This window comes from Bufo bufo, chromosome 8 (assembly GCF_905171765.1).
Source record: "Bufo bufo chromosome 8, aBufBuf1.1, whole genome shotgun sequence".
In the NCBI taxonomy this organism is placed as follows: Eukaryota; Metazoa; Chordata; class Amphibia; order Anura; family Bufonidae; genus Bufo; species Bufo bufo.
This window is the reverse complement of record NC_053396.1, coordinates 229221530-229241768: the sequence shown is the minus strand read 5'-3', so window position 1 is coordinate 229241768 and position 20239 is coordinate 229221530. Positions and strand designations below refer to the sequence as shown.

The 20239-nt window shown below is 46.8% G+C and overlaps 1 protein-coding gene across 1 annotated transcript in view; it reads left to right on the top strand.

Annotated features, from left to right (window-relative positions):
• Positions 1–5742: 5742 nt before the first annotated feature.
• LOC121009551 (transmembrane protein 182-like) overlaps positions 5743–20239 on the top strand; it is a 56974-nt gene continuing 42477 nt past the window's right edge. The window contains exon 1 of the mRNA XM_040442762.1: positions 5743–5938. Within this exon, the coding sequence (XP_040298696.1) occupies positions 5795–5938 (144 nt within the window). The 5' untranslated portion in view covers positions 5743–5794. The remainder of the gene's footprint in view (positions 5939–20239) is intronic.

Here is a 20239-nt window from a genome sequence, read left to right as displayed (position 1 = left end):
GTACATCTGAGCAGACTCATCACAAGCAGTATGGTCAGCATGTATGCCTCTCTATTAGTGCACAATCCTTACAGAACCTAGAACTGTGACTAGATAACAGAAGTGAGGGTTAGTACATCTGAGCAGACTCATCACGAGCAGTGTGGTCAGCGTGCATGCCTCACTATGAGTGCGCTTGCACCAGGGCTGCACAGGTAGTACCCTGATGTGGTGCATGTAGGGGGGAAGATCTTAAGAAAGATCCTGGATAGCCAGCGCACCCTGACAGACCTGGTGCAATACAGAATATTATGTGGTATAACCCAATTTAGGTAATAAGCATAAAAAGGACATTTCTTGACAGCCCATAACTGGGCTTACATCCCCTTATGGGCAGCTAGCATGCCGCGAAATAGAGAGATATTAGAAAATCGGCATGTTACATATAAACTTCCGTGAATGCTTAGGAGAAGCAAATACCATATAACGGATCACTATGGCAACCCACCGGGAGATCCCCGGATCAAATAAGCTAATAACCTTAAAACAGTAGGTGCTCAAGTGTCCCGGGGCCTGGTACCGGTCTTCCTCTTAGGTGCAGCTTTGTTCCACCTCTGAACTCCCGGCAGCTCTGGTAGCGGGATCCCGGTCTCCGACGAGGGCAGCCATGACGGGATGTCTAGAGGGGTGGTCTGGAGCAATTCCCACGCCGCTGCAAGATCTCCTGGAACTCTGATAGTGCATCTTCTGCCCCTATAGCAAACGTTAGGCCGAAAGGAAACAGCCACTTGTATGGGGTCTTGATGTGCCTCAAATGATCAGTGAGGGGTCGGAGGGCCCTCCGCTTGTTAAGCGTTGTTGGCGCCAAATCCTGGAACATGAGGATCTTGGCCTCGTTGTATGTGAGTTCCTTCTGCTCTCTTGCTGCCCGTAGTATTGCCGCTGTATCGGTATATTTCAATAAGCCACAAACCACATCTCTGGGATTTTCATTATGTTTCGGCCTAAGTGAGCGGTGGATGCGCTCAATTTCTATATCCGCAGCACTCTCCGTTCCCAAGAGGCTGGCAAAGATGGCGGCCGCCACTTCTGGCAAGTCCTCATGAGGTACCTGTTCAGGTAGGCCGCGCAGGCGTATATTTTTCCGCCTGCTGCGGTTCTCCTGATCCTCGATTAAGGAGAAAGCGGTATCCAGAGAGTCCATACAAGCCGCAGTGTTGTCACCCAGAGTTTGGGCATATGATATAATAGCAGCTTGATTGCCTTCCAGCGTCTCCACCCAGTGTCCGATCTGCTTAATATCAGATTTGATCTCCTGTAGATCGTGGAGCACTGGTGCGATGGCCGAGGAGAGGGCTTGCTGAAGGAATTTCCTCGATATTGGAGCAGTACCTGGATGCGGAGCCCCATCTTCCAGGTCAGGGTTCACTCCTGTAGCCCCTTCCGATTCCATTGACCAGTCGTCCGGTGCAGACGGCGCCATTTTGGCCACACCGCTCGTGCTGCCGGAGGGCTTCTTGTTTAGGTATCGCTCCATGTCTGAGACCCCTCGATCCGGTTTCGGGGAGTCTGTCTTGTCTTTGGGAATGTATCTGCCGACTTTCCCCATACTTTGCTGGGTTAAAGTGCAAAATTAACCAGGTTGCAGGGTTGCTGCGAGAGGAGCTCTCCTACATGCGACTGACCAGGTTGGCAGTCAGACTCCGCCCCCTAGTAGTTATATTCCTGTACATAGGAGGCAGTATTATAGTAGTTATATTCTTGTACATAGGAGCAGTATTATAGTAGTTATATTCTTGTACATAGGAGGCAGTATTATAGTAGTAATATTCTTGTACATAGGAGGCAGTATTATAGTAGTTATATTCCTGTACATAGCAGGCAGTATTATAGTAGTTATATTCCTGTACATAGGGGCAGTATTATAGTAGTTATATTCCTGTACATAGGAGCAGTATTATAGTAGTTATATTCTTGTACATAGGGGCAGTATTATAGTAGTTATATTCTTGTACATAGGAGGCAGTATTATAGTAGTTATATTCTTGTACATAGGAGCAGTATTATAGTAGTTATATTCTTGTACATAGGAGGCAGTATTATAGTAGTTATATTCTTGTACATAGTAGGCAGTATTATAGTAGTTATATTCTTGTACATAGGAGCAGTATTATAGTAGTTATATTCTTGTACATAGGAGGCAGTATTATAGCAGTTATATTCCTGTACATAGGAGGCATTATTATAGTAGTTATATTCTTGTATATAGGAGCAGTATTATAGTAGTTATATTCTTGTACATAGAAGGCAGTATTATAGTAGTTATATTCTTGTACATAGGAGCAGTATTATAGTAGTTATATTCCTGTACATAGGAGGCAGTATTATAGTAGTTATATTCTTGTATATAGGAGCAGTATTATAGTAGTTATATTCTTGTACATAGAAGGCAGTATTATAGTAGTTATATTCTTGTACATAGGAGCAGTATTATAGTAGTTATATTCTTGTATATAGGAGCTGTATTATAGTAGTTCTATTCTTGTACATAGGAGCAGTATTATAGTAGTTATATTCTTGTACATAGGAGCAGTATTATAGTAGTTATATTCTTGTACATAGGAGCAGTATTATAGTAGTTATATTCTTGTACATAGGAGGCAGTATTATAGTAGTTATATTCTTGTACATAGGAGCAGTATCATAGTAGTTATATTCTTGTATATAGGAGCAGTATTATAGTAGTTATATTCTTGTACATAGGAGCAGTATTATAGTAGTTATATTCTTGTACATAGGAGCAGTATTATAGTAGGTATATTCTTGTACATAGGAACAGTATTATAGTAGTTATATTCTTGTACACAGGAGCAGTATTATATTAGGTATATTCTTGTACATAGGAGGCAGTATTATAGTAGTTATATTCTTGTACATAGGAGCAGTATTATAGTAGGTATATTCTTGTACATAGGAGCAGTATTATAGTAGTTATATTCTTGTACATAGGAGCAGTATTATAGTAGTTATATTCTTGTACATAGGAGCAGTATTATAGTAGTTATATTCTTGTACATAGGAGCAGTATTATAGTAGTTATATTCTTGTACATAGGAGGCAGTATTATAGTAGTTATATTCCTGTACATAGGAGCAGTATTATAGTAGTTATATTCTTGTACATAGGAGCAGTATTATAGCAGTTATATTCTTGTACATAGGAGCAGTATTATAGTAGTTATATTCTCGTACATAGGAGGCAGTATTATAGTAGTTATATTCTTGTACATAGGAGGCAGTATTATAGTAGTTATATTCTTGTACATAGGAGCAGTATTATAGTAGTTATATTCTTGTACATAGGAGCAGTATTATAGTAGTTATATTCTTGTACATAGGAGCAGTATTATAGTAGTTATATTCTTGTACATAGGAGCAGTATTATAGTAGTTATATTCTTGTACATAGGAGCAGTATTATAGTAGTTATATTCTTGTACATAGGAGGCAGTATTATAGCAGTTATATTCTTGTACATAGGAGGCAGTATTATAGTAGTTATATTCTTGTACATAGGAGCAGTATTATAGTAGTTATATTCTTGTACATAGGAGCAGTATTATAGTAGTTATATTCTTGTACATAGGAGCAGTATTATAGTAGTTATATTCTTGTACATAGGAGGCAGTATTATAGTAGTTATATTCTTGTACATAGGAGGCAGTATTATAGTAGTTATATTATTGTACATAGGAGCAGTATTATAGTAGTTATATTCTTGTACATAGGAGGCAGTATTATAGTAGTTATATTCTTGTACATAGGAGCAGTATTATAGTAGTTATATTCTTGTACATAGGAGCAGTATTATAGTAGTTATATTCTTATACATAGGAGCAGTATTATAGTAGTTATAGTCTTGTACATAGGAGGCAGTATTATAGCAGTTATATTCTTGTAGATAGGAGCAGTATTATAGTAGTTATATTCTTGTACATAGGAGCAGTATTATAGTAGTTATATTCTTGTACATAGGAGCAGTATTATAGTAGTTATATTCTTGTACATAGGAGCAGTATTATAGTAGTTATATTCTTGTACATAGGAGCAGTATTATAGTAGTTATATTCTTGTACATAGGAGGCAGTATTATAGTAGTTATATTCTTGTACATAGGAGCAGTATTATAGTAGTTGTATTCCTGTACATAGGAGCAGTATTATAGTAGTTATATTCTTGTACATAGGAGGCAGTATTATAGTAGTTATATTCTTGTACATAGGAGCAGTATTATAGTAGTTATATTCTTGTACATAGGAGCAGTATTATAGCAGTTATATTCTTGTAGATAGGAGCAGTATTATAGTAGTTATATTCTTGTACATAGGAGCAGTATTATAGTAGTTATATTCTTGTACATAGGAGCAGTATTATAGTACTTATATTCTTGTACATAGGAGCAGTATTATAGTAGTTATATTCTTGTACATAGGAGCAGTATTATAGTACTTATATTCTTGTACATAAGAGCAGTATTATAGTACTTATATTCTTGTACATAGGAGCAGTATTATAGTACTTATATTCTTGCACATAGGAGCAGTATTATAGTAGTTATATTCCTGTACATAGGAGCAGTATTATAGTAGTTATATTCTTGTACATAGGAGCAGTATTATAGTAGTTATATTCTTGTACATAGGAGCAGTATTATAGTAGTTATATTCTTGTACATAGGAGCAGTATTATAGTAGTTATATTCTTGTACATAGGAGCAGTATTATAGTAGTTATATTCTTATACATAGGAGCAGTATTATAGTAGTTATATTCTTGTACATAGGAGCAGTATTATAGTAGTTATATTCTTGTACATAGGAGCAGTATTATAGTAGTTATATTCCTGTACATAGGAGCAGTATTATAGTAGTTATATTCTTGTACATAGGAGGCAGTATTATAGTAGTTATATTCTTGTACATAGGAGCAGTATTATAGTAGTTATATTCTTATACATAGGAGCAGTATTATAGTAGTTATATTCCTGTATATAGGAGCAGTATTATAGTAGTTATATTCTTGTACATAGGAGGCAGTATTATAGTAGTTATATTCCTGTACATAGTAGCAGTATTATAGCAGTTATATTCTTGTACATAGGAGGCAGTATTATAGTAGTTATATTCTTGTACATAGGAGCAGTATTATAGTAGTTATATTCCTGTACATAGGAGCAGTATTATAGTAGTTATATTCTTGTACATAGGAGGCAGTATTATAGTAGTTATATTCTTGTACATAGGAGCAGTATTATAGTAGTTACATGCTTCTATATTTTCTTTTTTATAGCGTCACCTGGTTATTGCTATGTCTGGTCCCACAGTTCAGCAGCTTTTTTTTTATATGAAGCATTTACATGAAATAAAGGTTAGGTTTCTGGATCTTTTTGTTGGAATTGCTAGAACTCCACTCCTTGGATAATGTTGATAGTTATAATTAGGTGCCATCTCGTTGTCGTCTCTTGCTCTCGGCAGGATTGAGTAGCAATCACACTTTTCTCTTTCTGCTCCTCTCCCTCCTCTTTTATGCTTTATGAGTCTGTTTCAGGCCACAACTCTTCTGTGGGGAAGGTCATCGGCTTTAAATAGGGTCTTGTGCCGCTTCTCAGTGAAACCCACACCAGTCATTAAGGGATGTAACGTTCTATCCTAAAATATCCACCCTGGCTGCCACCAACGCCCTTGCCCTCCACCCTGTTCCCCTCCACAGCTCTGTCGCAGCTGCTCTTGCGCTCACAGTGGTAGCAGAGTCAGTCAGGATGAGGGTCACGGTCGCCTCTCTCGTTGCTGGTTTAATTGGTGGAGCTGGCGTTCTCTCGTTCCTTTTTGCATTCGCTACGGATTACTGGCTCCTGGCGACGGAGAACTGCGTGGCAAGCAGCGGACCATCATCTCTAGCTGAGGTAACTTTGTAACAGCATTGAGTGATAAGGGTTAACTGGATACAATGTTTCATCATCACAATTCTTTATAGCCAGAGCTGTAAAAATGGAATGTGAAAAGCAAGAAAGGCGAGAGTCTTCATGTGTTCAGGGAGCCAAAATGTAGGGAATGTTGGATGATGAGGGAAGTAGTGCACAGAAAGTAAGTCCTGGCAGTGGGAGGATGAGGCTGCTGTCTGGAGTCCAGGGTCAGGGAGTAAACAGGTGGAGAACATAAAAAGGGTTGTTGTCCTTAAGGCCTCATGCACACGACCGTTTTTTTTTACGGTCCGCAAAAACGGGGTCCGTAGGTCCGTGATCCGTGACCGTTTTTTCGTCCGTGGGTCTTCCTTGATTTTTGGAGAATCCAAGGACATGAAAATAAAGTCGTTTTGATGTCCGCCAGGCCGTGCGGAGCCAAACGGATCCGTCCTGAATTACAATGCAAGTCAATAGACTTTTTATTAGAAAACTTAACAGAGATCTTACAGAAATCATACAAAAACATTTCCAATAAAATAACTTAGCCCGACCAGTCACCCTCCCCCTCCCTTCCCCCTACACTCATAATATCCACTCATACTCATCCATACACTATTTACATATTTACAAAATAAACATAAATATAAACATATTTACATACCCTTCACCCACCCACATATAGCACAAAAAGCCGATCTCCCAACAGAAGTTCAAAAGAGGAAACCTCGAGCTTCTTCAGTCCCAAAGTTCAATTCCCCAGTAGGACTTGGTTAATCGACTTGATAAACAGACATAACAAATAAATATATATTATTATTATTTTTATTTTATTTTAATTTTTTATGATTTTTATTTTTATTTTTTATTTTTTTTCCTCCTCCCCCTTTTACCCTCCACCCAACCTAACTAGCCACCAAAACCACTAGACAAAAATAAATAAATAAATAGATATCTATACACAATTTATAATACTATACTTTTTATTATTATTATTTTTTTTTATAAATATATACATATCATACATATGTCATACCATTATCTCATAATTCATTGCCAAAACATAGACAATGCCTAAAGCCAAAATCAACTTTACAGCTATGGTTCAGTGCCTGTAAACCAAACCATCATGTTTCATCTCAAAACAAAACAAAAGGCTAAGAAAGTGTCAAACTAGCTAACCACCGGGATTGAGGACTACTGAGTTAGGGTACCCCGAAACAAAAGCCCCTCCACAGTCGAGAGGCCTTGGGGGGACCCAACCTTTCGTTCTCAAGAGAGAGTACCTTATCCAGGTCACCCCTGATGCTCCTATACACCGTCTCCACTGGGAGGACTTTATGACCCGTCGATACTAAACACCTTGCGCACCAAGTGTGATACCTGACCACTGCGCTGACTAGGAATAAAGTGCAACGATCCCGACCACCTAAGTCTTTAAACGCACCATAGGCCCACTCTGCATAGGACAGGGCAGCCAGCATAGGCCAGCCGATGGAAGCTCCCACCCTTTTGTAGGCCTCTATATTGAAAGGACAGTGAAGTAAGAAATGGTCCATGCTTTCCAGCACAGCACCGCACTCCTCCCGGGGACAACCCCTTTCCTCAGAGATTCTACACTTCACATTTTCCCTTACATATAGCTTACTATGGAAGCAACGCCAAGCCACATCCCAAACTTTCAAGGGGATCCTTGCCGAATTTAATAAGGTCAACCCACCCTCTAGATCCTGACTTGGGCAATCCCTCAAGGCCAACGGAGGTTGTAAGAAAGTAGACAGAACCTTAAAATCAAGGGTGAACCTTGACCTGGTCTCTATCTCCCTCTCCCAAGCCCCCATCGCCTTATAATTATAACCGGGGCAACATAAGCCGGGAGATATCCCTGCCTTGACGATCGTAGGTCTTTCACACGCCCTCCTGTCTCCCATTCCTGGAAGAAGGGCCTAAACCATTCCCTACAGGAATTTACCCACCAAGGAGCCCTCTCCATCCAGAGGTTTGCAATGTTGGCTTTCAAAAAAGTATTCGTTAAGAATACTACTGGGTTGACCATATCCAACCCACCTAGTCTCCTTGGTCTGTAAGTGACATCTCTCTTGACTAGGTTCAGCCTGTTTCCCCATAACATCTGGAAAAAGAGGCTGTAGACCGTTCCCCAGAGAGTGCCTGGCAGGACACAAACAGCGCCCAAGTACAATAGTACCGGGATAAGATAAGCTTTACACAGGTGAACCCTTTCCCTGAGGGTCAAAGACCAACCCTTCCAGCGGTCCACCTTTTGACCGACATCTTTCAGTCTGCCTTCCCAATTTTCTTGATGATAGTCCACATCCTGGCCAAAATTGATGCCGAGAACCTTTACCGTTTTCTGAGGCTCTGGGAGAGTGTCCTGGAGATCAAAATCAGGATCTCCTTCTCCCAGCCATAGAGTCTCACATTTATCACGGTTGATCCGAGACCCAGAAACCTCTGAATAGCAGTCCACTTCCGACATCACCCACCCCACCTCCTCACTAGAAGAGGCAAAAATAGTGACATCATCTGCGTACGCTATCACCCTCAGAGACGGCCCCCTTGCCCCCGCCAGTTCCATCCCCACCCCCGCCAATGGTCCGCGATCTACCCTTCTAATGAAGGGATCGATCGCAAACACATATAGCAAGGGGCTTAAGGGACATCCCTGACGGACGCCGGAAGCCACCTCAAAAGGCTGCCCCAACCAACCATTGACCAACGGGAAACTCTCAGCCCCCTTGTACAAAACTTTCAGCCAATTTACGAAACTCCCCGGCAGACCATGCCACAAGAGGACGGACCACAGGTACTCGTGATTCACCCGGTCAAAGGCTTTAGCCTGATCTAAAGACAAAAGAAACCCCTTCCAAAGGCCCGCCCTGCCCCGCTCCACAGCCTCTCGGACACTGAGAACGGCGCTAAAGGCGCTCCGACCAGGAACTGTGCAGTGCTGAGCCCCCGAAAGAAGCTTCAGTGCAAACTTCACCAATCTATTGAAAAGTATTTTCGCCAGGATCTTTCTGTCCGTATTGAGAAGCGATATGGGTCTCCAATTCTCAATACGGAATGGGTCTTTACCCTTTGACAGAATAATCAGAGCTGACTTACCCATTGACTTTGGTAAAGTGCCCGAGGAAAGACACTCATTAAAGACCTCAGTCAACAGAGGAACTAACTGTTCCTTGAAAGTCCTGTACCACTCAGATGTTAAGCCATCTGGACCTGGCGATTTCTTGGGCCTAAGCCCTTCAATGGCCAGTCTCACTTCCTCTTCCCTGATTGGTTCAGACAAAACGGCAAGAGAGGGGTCCATTCCTGCCCTGGGAACCGCCTCAGCCAAGAAAGCCGAAAACTTGTCCCGATCTAGTTCTTTCCTACCCAAGAGATGAGAGTAGAAAGACCTGACAACCTCCAGGATCCCTGATTTGGACCTGTTCAGGGATCCTGTACTATCAATCAGGCCTGTCACCAACTTACTTCTTACTGACATCCTGCAGTTGCCATAAGGGTCGGGTGAGCGGTACTTCCCGAAATCCCTCTCAGCAACCAAAGATGCGTACCTATCATACTGACACCTCTTAAGCAAGGACTTCACACGGGAGATATCCTCGCGGCTACCTCCCGTCGAGACGAGACTTTCAAGTTTCTTCCTCAGTTCCTGGTACAGATGATTTTTGTCCTGGCTCCTGAGGTACGAGAGCTCCCGGAAAAACCTCGCCGTCCTTGTTTTGAACATCTCCCACCACTCTGACTTACTGTTACAGAGGTCCACCAATGGTTCCTGGCCCTGAAAAAACTCCTCAAAGGATTGTCTTATTGCCGCATCTTCCAGGAGAGATGAATTCAGCTTCTATAAACCCTTACCCATACAGGGGGTCTCTGCGACATTCAAAGAAAAACTAATTAAACAGTGATCGGAGAAAACCACTTCCTCAGTTTTTAAGACCGAAAAAACAGCTTCCCCCTTCAAATAAAACCTATCTATCCTAGACCTATGGCTACCTTGATGAAAGGTGAAGTCCACGTGGTCTGGCTTATGCTTCAAATGAGCATCCACCAGACTAGCTTCCTCAACTATCTTACTCAGTGCGATGCCATCAGAATCCAGCCTGACTTTGGAGCCTCCCCTGTCACAGACTCTTGTCACATTGTTGAAGTCTCCACCAAAGATCACCTGACGGCTGGAAAAAAGGTATGGTTTAATCCTCATGAGAAGACATTTGCGGTCCCACACGGTTTGTGGACCATAGATGTTAATGAGCCTCAGCTCTTGTCCTCTCATGAGCACATCCAGGATCAGGCACCTTCCCATTTCTAGTTCGATTACTTTCCTGCATTCCACTCTCCCAGCGGTTTTAAAAAGTACCGCTACCCCGCTACGTGGCTCGGCCGCAAGAGACCAGAAGGATGGACCATGGCGCCACTCACTCCTCGCTTTCTCTATTAACTCTGTGGAAGTCAACCAGGTCTCTTGCAAAAATAAAACATCAGCATCAAGACGGCTGAAAAAATTAAAGGCCATATAACGAGCCACGTCTGACTTAATGCTAGCAACGTTAATGCTTGCTAGCACCAACGGGGTGAGTTCCGCCATCATAAGTGATTAAACTAGATAGCTTTCTTCTTACCCCTCCCACCACCCTCACCATCACCATCATCAGACCCCTCGCTTTCCTTTTGTCTTTTTAAGCAATGTGAAACATCCATTTCACACTTATCTTTGCCCGCAGGATCTGACTTAGCCCCCCCTCCAGAAGATGGAATATCCCCTGAAGGGTCGGACCCGGCAGCCTGCGAAGAAACCCTATTCCCCCCCAGCACTGCATCCCTCGCACCCTCCTCAGCCAAGTTAGCCGTAGAGGTGTCACTCAGGACACAGTACCGGTGGAGACCTCCACAAGAGGGGCCCCGGCCAAAACCTCCCTCGGTATCTGGTCTAGGGAGAGTGGGATGGACGGATCCCACTCAAGAGAGGCCTTCCTGCCCTCTCCCTTCTTATTCTTACCCCGCTTGTTCCTCCTCCTCTCCAACCATTCACCACGCTCCTCGTCCACATTCTCCCCACCTGAGGAGGCAGAAACAGCGGAGAGGTCAGCCTCTTCAGATTGAACTCCGGGGTCCCCATCATCACCGCTGTCACCCGAGTCACTATTGACCAGATCCTCAGCCAGGGGACCAGTTGAGGGATCAGCTGCCTCCTGCTCCCTCATGTTACGGCGTTGTTCCCGCCGCCTGGCCTTAGCTGCTGTAACTCGCTTATTCTTACTAACCGGATCCTTTTTGCTTCCTCCAGTGCCAGAAGCCCTAGCACTTGTCCCCTCGCCAGCCTGCCCAGTCCTGGCAGCAGATTCTTCCCCAACTACAGGCTCAGCCTCGCAGCTAGTACCTGCCTGGTTCTGAGTCTGTCCCTGAGCCTGGTTGGCAAAGGCAAGCGGACAGCGGCTAAATGGATGACCCAGGTCACCACACAGATTACACCTGATCCGCCGACAGGTTGCGGCAAGATGGTCTTTCCCCCCGCACTTCACGCACTTCTGGGTCCTACACTGTGCACTAAAATGCGTGGGGTCGCCGCACCTGTGGCAGACCTTTGGCTGCCCCTGGTAGAAGACCATTATCCGATCCCTCCCTATAAAGGCCGAGGAGGGGATATGGGTAACATAATTTCCCTGGGCCCTCAACATCATGTTAAAGGTCCAGGCCCCTGACCAAATACTGTGCTCGTCCAAGACCTTGGCTGGATAGCCCACCTCACCTAACGACCTAACCAAGTTGCTATGTCAACACAAGAGAGAGACTCATTACAAGTTAGCACGGTCACTCTCTTCACCATGGTCTGGCGGGTGATGGCCTGGACGGCAAAACCTCGCCACTCCGGGGTGTTCTTTGTCAGCTCATATCTGGACCAGAAGAGCTCAAGCCCCTCTGGCCTGACAAAGCTGACGTCAAAGAACTTGGTCCCGTAGGGATGGATGAGGGCAAAGATCTCTTTTGCCTTAAAGCCCATCCGCAGGAGAAGCTCCACAACAACCTTTCTGGAAGGTGCTGCTTCCTCACCTTCCCAGACCAGACGGGCCACATTCCTACGGTCCCCCCCGGCTGTGGGGTGAGTCCAAATGGTCTCATCCCCTCTTTTCTCTCGGAAGGCTCTCAGCCCATGTCTCTCCGTCCAGAAAGACAGGTTGACCGGTTCACCCTCTACCTGTATGGAGGTCCCAGTGCCCTCCATCAAGGCCCCCACAAGGCGCCGTTGCAAGTTACCTTTGCCAGATCCTGCGGGCAAAGAATCCCCTGCTCCCCCTTTTACGGCATCTGCAAAAGTTATTTTTGCTTCCGCCAGTATTTTTTTCCTCTTCTTTTCCTCCCTTACTCTCTCCTCCTCTGCTTCCTCCTTTTGGAGCAACTCCAACTCCTCTAAAGACAAAACCCTGTCATCATATTCTTTCATGTCTACATTACTATCTTGCACTACATTTCCACTTGCCTTGCCATTCGCACTCACATTCGCACCCGCATTTGTATTTGTTCCCGCACTCCCACCTCCATTCTGGCCTCCTTTCACACCACCATGCATACCTCTCACATCACTATTCATACCATTCTTACCCCCTTTTCCTGGGACCCCACCACTTACTCCCCCCAAACTGGTCGGGCTCCCCCCCCATTTGGGGTTACAGCAGTTACATTGGTTTTCTTTGATTTTCCAACGGACGTTTCGACACTATGTTCAGTATCATCGGATTTGGGGTTAGATTCATCCCCTACAGCAATTGCAGGGGATGTCTCACCCCCCTCACCCTCAACCAACACCATGTCCTCCACCATGTCCTGCTGTGCCTTGTCATTTTTTCCAACAGCAGTTTTGTCATTTTCTATTGTCGCCATCACCTCCTCGGATTTTAATGACGCTTTTGTAGCCCTCATCACCCCTTTCTCCGCAGAAGGGGTTCCCTTTGCCTTGTCCGCCACCAAAGAACTCTCCCGCCCTGTATGACCCAGCTTCACTTCAGAAGCTGGGCCGGGCCCAGCAGCGGGTTCTAGGAGTGTGTATACCATGACGTCCTTCTCCGTGATTTTACTTTTGTTTTTACTCTTCCTTGTTTTTACCATTTCATCTTCAGGAATGTCATCATTTCCAAAGTACAGTTTTCCTATTGGAGATTCTAGTTGTTTGATTTTTCCGATTATCAGTCCTCCAGCAGACCCTCCTTCCTCCCCAGACGCTGTTTCCTGGCTCCAGGAAGGTTCCCCCTGCCCTGCTGGCAGGGTGTTGTCCCCAGAATCTTCACCTACTAGGGTCTTACTCTGGCTCCTGATCCGCGGCCCCACGGACCAGGTGTACCAGACCCAGACCCTGACATACTTTCAATACGGCTTTCATTCTGGAACTTCTCCATAAACGGACCGCCATTTTTTTCTATTGCAAACTTTTTCTCCTCCAAAGCCATAATCACCTCCTCTAGCTTGTCCAGCTTAGAGGAGAGAGTGGCTTTCTTACGTTTGGGCAATAAGCTCTCCTGTATTTTCAAATTTTTGTGTTCTAATTTGGCTCTCCTCAATTCTTTTTTAATCTCTTCATACACCCTTAGATAATATATCACTCTGGAAGCCAGAATAGCCGGGGTTTCAGTAGGGCCCTGTACCCCCCAGTTATGGATAGCCTTTAGTTCTTTATTGTTTTGCTGACACCCCTCAGGGCGAGACATACCAGACCCTCCAGGGCAAGACAGACCAGTCACACCTGGGCGAGACAGACCAGACCCACCAGGGCGAGATACAGACATACCAGACTCACGTACCTTCACCCCAGCCCTGGCCATCTCTGCCTCGGATCCCACATTCTTAGAGGACTTTGCTGGCGCCTTCTCTGCTTGTTTACCTGCTACTTTGCCAACCACTGTTATCTTCACCACTTGTTCAGCGGCAATCCCTCTTTTAGCTGCGCCCACCACATGCTCAGCGGCAGACATCTTCATACAACAGGGCTTAACCACATGAGAGCCAGCCCGGTCCAAAGAGGAGTCAAGGCTGCTCCCCTTTCTCATGCTGCCCAGGACTTTCCCTGAAAGCCGGGTTTCAGAGCCACTCTTCTCCATACCGCCCCTCTCTGGAGCACTTGACTGCATAACTTGGGCATCATGCCGCTTACCTCCCGGCTGCGACACTGTCCCCAGTCTCTTCAAACATTCAGGCTCTGCGCCCGGTCTTTCTGTGGCTTCTCCTTCCCTCTCCACCTCCCGCAGCACAGGCACTTCCTGCGCCGGGTCTCCCGCGTTCCTCTCTATCGCCACAGCTCCGTCATGGCCGCCCGGCATAAAGTGCCGGGCGGCCGCAGCCCGGGTGTCCATGCTGAGAAAAAGCACCACCCCCTGGGGAAAGGGCAGCACTCTCCCCAGCAATCCTTATTCACCTCCTGGTTCTCCTGCAAGAGCACAGCACACAAACACACCCACACCAGGAAACAGGAACAGGAAGGAACAGCAACCAAGTCAATGGGGACGGATCCGTTTGACGTTGACACAATATGGTGCAATTGCAAACGGATCCGTCCCCATTGACTTTCAATGTAAAGTCAGGAGTCCCTTTTATACCATCGGATCTGAGTTTTCTCCAATCCGATGGTATATTTTAACTTGAAGCGTCCCCATCACCATGGGAACGCTTCTATGTTAGAATATACTGTCGGATATGAGTTAGATCGTGAAACTCAAATCCGACAGTATATTCTAACACAGAGGCGTTCCCATAGTGATGGGGACGCTTCAGGTTAGAATATACTAAAAGAACTGTGTACATGACTGCCCCCTGCTGCCTGGCAGGTGCTGCCAGGCAGCAGGGGGCAGACCCCCCCCCCCTGTCTTTAACTCATTGGTGGCCAGTGCCGCCGGCCCCCCCTTCCCCCCTGTAGTTAACTCTTTGTTGTCCACTGGACAACAAAGAGTTAACTACAGGGGAGGGAGGGGGGCCCACTGGCCACCAACGAGTTAACTACAGGGGAGGGAGGGGGGGGGGCGGCCACACTGGACAACAAAGAGTTAACTACAGGGGAGGGAGGGGGGCCAACTGGCCACCAATGAGTTAACTACAGGGGAGGGGGGCCGGCCTCACTGGACAACAAAGAGTTAACTACAGGGGAGGGAGGGGGGCCAACTGGCCACCAATGAGTTAACTACAGGGGAGAGAGAGGGGCCGGCCGCACTGGACAACAAAGAGTTAACTACAGGGGAGGGAGGGGGGCCCAATGGCCACCAATGTGTTAACTACAGGGGGGGGGGGGCATGCCCCCTGCTGCCTGGCAGCACCTGGCAGGCAGCAGGGGGCAGTCATGTACACAGTTCTTTTAGTATATTCTAACCTGTAGCGTCCCCATCACCATGTGAACGCCTCTGTGTTAGAATATACTGTCGGATCTGAGTTTTCACTGAGTGAAAACTCAGCTCTGAAAAAGCTTTGATGCAGACGGAACCGTCTGTATGAAAGTAACCTACGGCCACGGATCATGGACACGGATGCCAATCTTGTGTGCATCCGTGTTCTTTCACGGACCCATTGACTTGAATGGGTCCGTGAACCGTTGTCCATCAAAAAAATAGGACAGGTCATATTTTTGGGACGGACAGGATACACGGATCACGGTCTCGGCTGCAAAACAGTGCATTTTCCGATTTTTCCACGGACCCATTGAAAGTCAATGGGTCCGCAAAATAAAACGGAAAACGGCACAACGGCCACGGATGCACACAACGGTCGTGTGCATGAGGCCTAACTCAAAACATACAAACATGCAACATGTAATATAAAAACATACATCTAATATACAATACATACAACATGTAATATACACATCCTCTAAACAACGTACAAAAACAGCTGACAGCACACAGCAAACAACATGCACAGGGGGTCATTTACTAAGACCAGATCTTACCGCAGTATTTGGGTACAACAACAGGGTTCAGTCTTGATCCGTTTCAGTTGCAGCCACCTGTGGTCGAGAACCACACGCCAAATGAGGCCACAGCTCCTGACTGATACCTCCTGACTGATACCTCCTGACTGATAGCCCCCTGACTGACACCTCCTGACTGATAGCTCCTGACTGATACCTCCTGACTGATACCTCTTGACTGATACCTCCTGACTGATACCTCCTGACTGATAGCCCCTGACTGATAGCTCCTGACTGATACCTCCAGACTGATAGCTCCTGACTGACAGCTCCTGACTGACACCTCCTGACTGACACCTCCTGACTGACACCTCCTGACTGACACCTCCTGACTGATACCTCCTGACTGATAGCTCCTGACTGATACCTCCTGACTGATAGCTCCTGACTGACACCTCCTGACTGATACCTCCTGACTGATAGCTCCTGACTGATACCTCCTGACTGATAGCTCCTGACTGACAGCTCCTGACTGACACCTCCTGACTGATACCTCCTGACTGATAGCTCCTGACTGATACCTCCTGACTGATAGCTCCTGACTGACAGCTCCTGACTGATACCTCCTGACTGATACCTCCTGACTGACACCTCCTGACTGATACCTCCTGACTGATGGCCCCCTGACTGATAGCTCCTGACTGACACCTCCTGACTGACACCTCCTGACTGATACCTCCTGACTGATACCTCCTGACTGACACCTCCTGACTGACACCTCCTGACTGATAGCTCCTGACTGATACCTCCTGACTGATAGCTCCTGACTGATACCTCCTGACTGATACCTCCTGACTGATACCTCCTGACTGATAGCCCCCTGACTGACACCTCCTGACTGATACCTCCTGACTGATAGCTCCTGACTGACAGCTCCTGACTGATAGCTCCTGACTGACACCTCCTGACTGATAGCTCCTGACTGACAGCTCCTGACTGATACCTCCTAACTGACACCTCCTGACTGATAGCTCCTGACTGATAGCTCCTGACTGACAGCTCCTGACTGACAGCTCCTGACTGACACCTCCTGACTGACAGCTCCTGACTGATACCTCCTGACTGATGGCTCCTGACTGACACCTCCTGACTGATACCTCCTGACTGATAGCTCCTGACTGATACCTCCTGACTGATACCTCCTGACTGATAGCTCCTGACTGATAGCTCCTGACTGATACCTCCTGACTGATAGCTCCTGACTGATAGCTCCTGACTGATAGCTCCTGACTGATAGCCCCCTGACTGATACCTCCTGACTGATACCTCCCGACTGATAGCTCCTGATTGATACCTCCTGACTGATAGCTCCTGACTGATACCTCCCGACTGATACATCCTGACTGATACCTCCTGACTGATACCTCCTGACTGATACCTTCTGACTGATACCTCCTGACTGATACCTCCTGACTGATAGCTCCTGACTGACACCTCCTGACTGATACCTCCTGACTGATAGCTCCTGACTGATACCTCCTGACTGATAGCTCCTGATTGATACCTCCTGACTGATACATCCTGACTGATAGCTCCTGACTGATAGCCCCCTGACTGATACCTCCTGACTGATAGCTCCTGACTGATACCTCCTGACTGATACCTCCTGACTAATGGCTCCTGACTGATAGCTCCTGACTGACAGCCCTCTGACTGATAGCCCCTGACTGATACCTCCTGAATGACACCTCCTGACTGATACCTCCTGACTGATACCTCCTGACTGATACCTCCTGACTGATACCTCCTGACTGATAGCCCCTGACTGATAGCCCCTGACTGATAGCCCCCTGACTGATAGACCCTGACTGATAGCCCCCTGACTGATAGCTCCTGACTGATACCTCCTGACTGATACCCCCTGACTGATAGCTCCTGACTAATAGCTCATGACTGATACCTCCTGACTGACAGCCCCCTGACTGACAGCCCCCTGACTGACAGCCCCCTGACTGATACCCTCTGACTGATAGCCCCTGACTGATACCTCCTGACTGATAGCTACTGACTGATACCTCCTGACTGATGGCCCCCTGACTGATAGCTCCTGACTGATGGCCCCCTGACTGAAAGCTCCTGACTGATACCTCCTGACTGATACCTCCTGACTGACACCTCCTGACTGATAGCTCCTGACTGACACCTCCTGACTGATACCTCCTGACTGATACCTCCTGACTGACAGCTCCTGACTGATACCTCCTGACTGATACCTCCCGACTGATACATCCTGACTGATACCTCCTGACTGATACCTCCTGACTGATACCTTCTGACTGATACCTCCTGACTGATAGCCCCCTGACTGATAGCTCCTGACTGACACCTCCTGACTGATACATCCTGACTGATACCTCCTGACTGATAGCTCCTGACTGATACCTCCTGACTGATAGCTCCTGATTGATACCTCCTGACTGATACATCCTGACTGATACCTCCTGACTGATAGCTCCTGACTGATAGCCCCCTGACTGATAGCCCCCTGACTGATACCTCCTGACTGATAGCTCCTGACTGATACCTCCTGACTGATACCTCCTGACTAATGGCTCCTGACTGATACCTCCTGACTGACAGCCCCCTGACTGATAGCCCCTGACTGATACCTCCTGAATGACACCTCCTGACTGATACCTCCTGACTGATACCTCCTGACTGATACCTCCTGACTGATACCTCCTGACTGATAGCCCCTGACTGATAGCCCCTGACTGATAGCCCCCTGACTGATAGACCCTGACTGATAGCCCCCTGACTGATAGCTCCTGACTGATACCTCCTGACTGATACCCCCTGACTGATAGCTCCTGACTAATAGCTCATGACTGATACCTCCTGACTGACAGCCCCCTGACTGACAGCCCCCTGACTGACAGCCCCCTGACTGATACCCTCTGACTGATAGCCCCTGACTGATACCTCCTGACTGATAGCTCCTGACTGATACCTCCTGACTGATGGCCCCCTGACTGATAGCTCCTGACTGATGGCCCCCTGACTGATAGCTCCTGACTGACACCTCCTGACTGATACCTCCTGACTGATACCTCCTGACTGACACCTCCTGACTGATAGCTCCTGACTGACACCTCCTGACTGATACCTCCTGACTGATACCTCCTGACTGACAGCTCCTGACTGATAGCCCCCTGACTGATACCTCCTGACTGATACCTCCTGACTGATACCTCCTGACTGATACCTCCTGACTGATAGCCCCCTGACTGACACCTCCTGACTGATACCTCCTGACTGATAGCTCCTGACTGATACCTCCTGACTGATAGCTCCTGACTGATACCTCCTGACTGACACCTCCTGACTGATACCTCCTGACTGACACCTCCTGACTGATACATCCTGACTGATACCTCCTGACTGATACCTCCTGACTGATACCTTCTGACTGATACCTCCTGACTGATAGCCCCCTGACTGATAGCTCCTGACTGACACCTCCTGACTGATACCTCCTGACTGATAGCTCCTGATTGATACCTCCTGACTGATACATCCTGACTGATACCTCCTGACTGATAGCTCCTGACTGATAGCCCCCTGACTGATACCTCCTGACTGATAGCTCCTGACTGATACCTCCTGACTGATACCTCCTGACTGATACCTCCTGACTGATACCTCCTGACTGATAGCCCCTGACTGATAGCCCCTGACTGATAGCCCCCTGACTGATAGCCCCCTGACTGATAGACCCTGACTGATACCTCCTGACTGATAGCTCCTGACTAATAGCTCATGACTGATACCTCCTGACTGACAGCCCCCTGACTGATACCCTCTGACTGATAGCCCCTGACTGATAGCTCCTGACTGATACCTCCTGACTGATACCTCCTGACTGATACCTCCTGACTGATAGCCCCTGACTGACACCTCCTGACTGACACCTCCTGACTGATAGCCCCTGACTGATAGCCCCCTGACTGATACCTCCTGACTGATACCTCCTGACTGATACCTCCTGACTGATACCTCCTGACTGATAGCTCCTGACTGATACCTCCTGACTGATACCTCCTGACTGATAGCTCCTGACTGATAGCTCCTGACTGATAGCCCCTGACTGATAGCTCCTGACTGATACCTCCTGACTGATACCTCCTGACTGATAGCCCCTGACTGATACCTCCTGACTGATAGCTCCTGACTGATACCTCCTGACTGATAGCTCCTGATTGATACCTCCTGACTGATACATCCTGACTGATACCTCCTGACTGATAGCTCCTGACTGATAGCCCCCTGACTGATACCTCCTGACTGATAGCTCCTGACTGATACCTCCTGACTGATACCTCCTGACTAATGGCTCC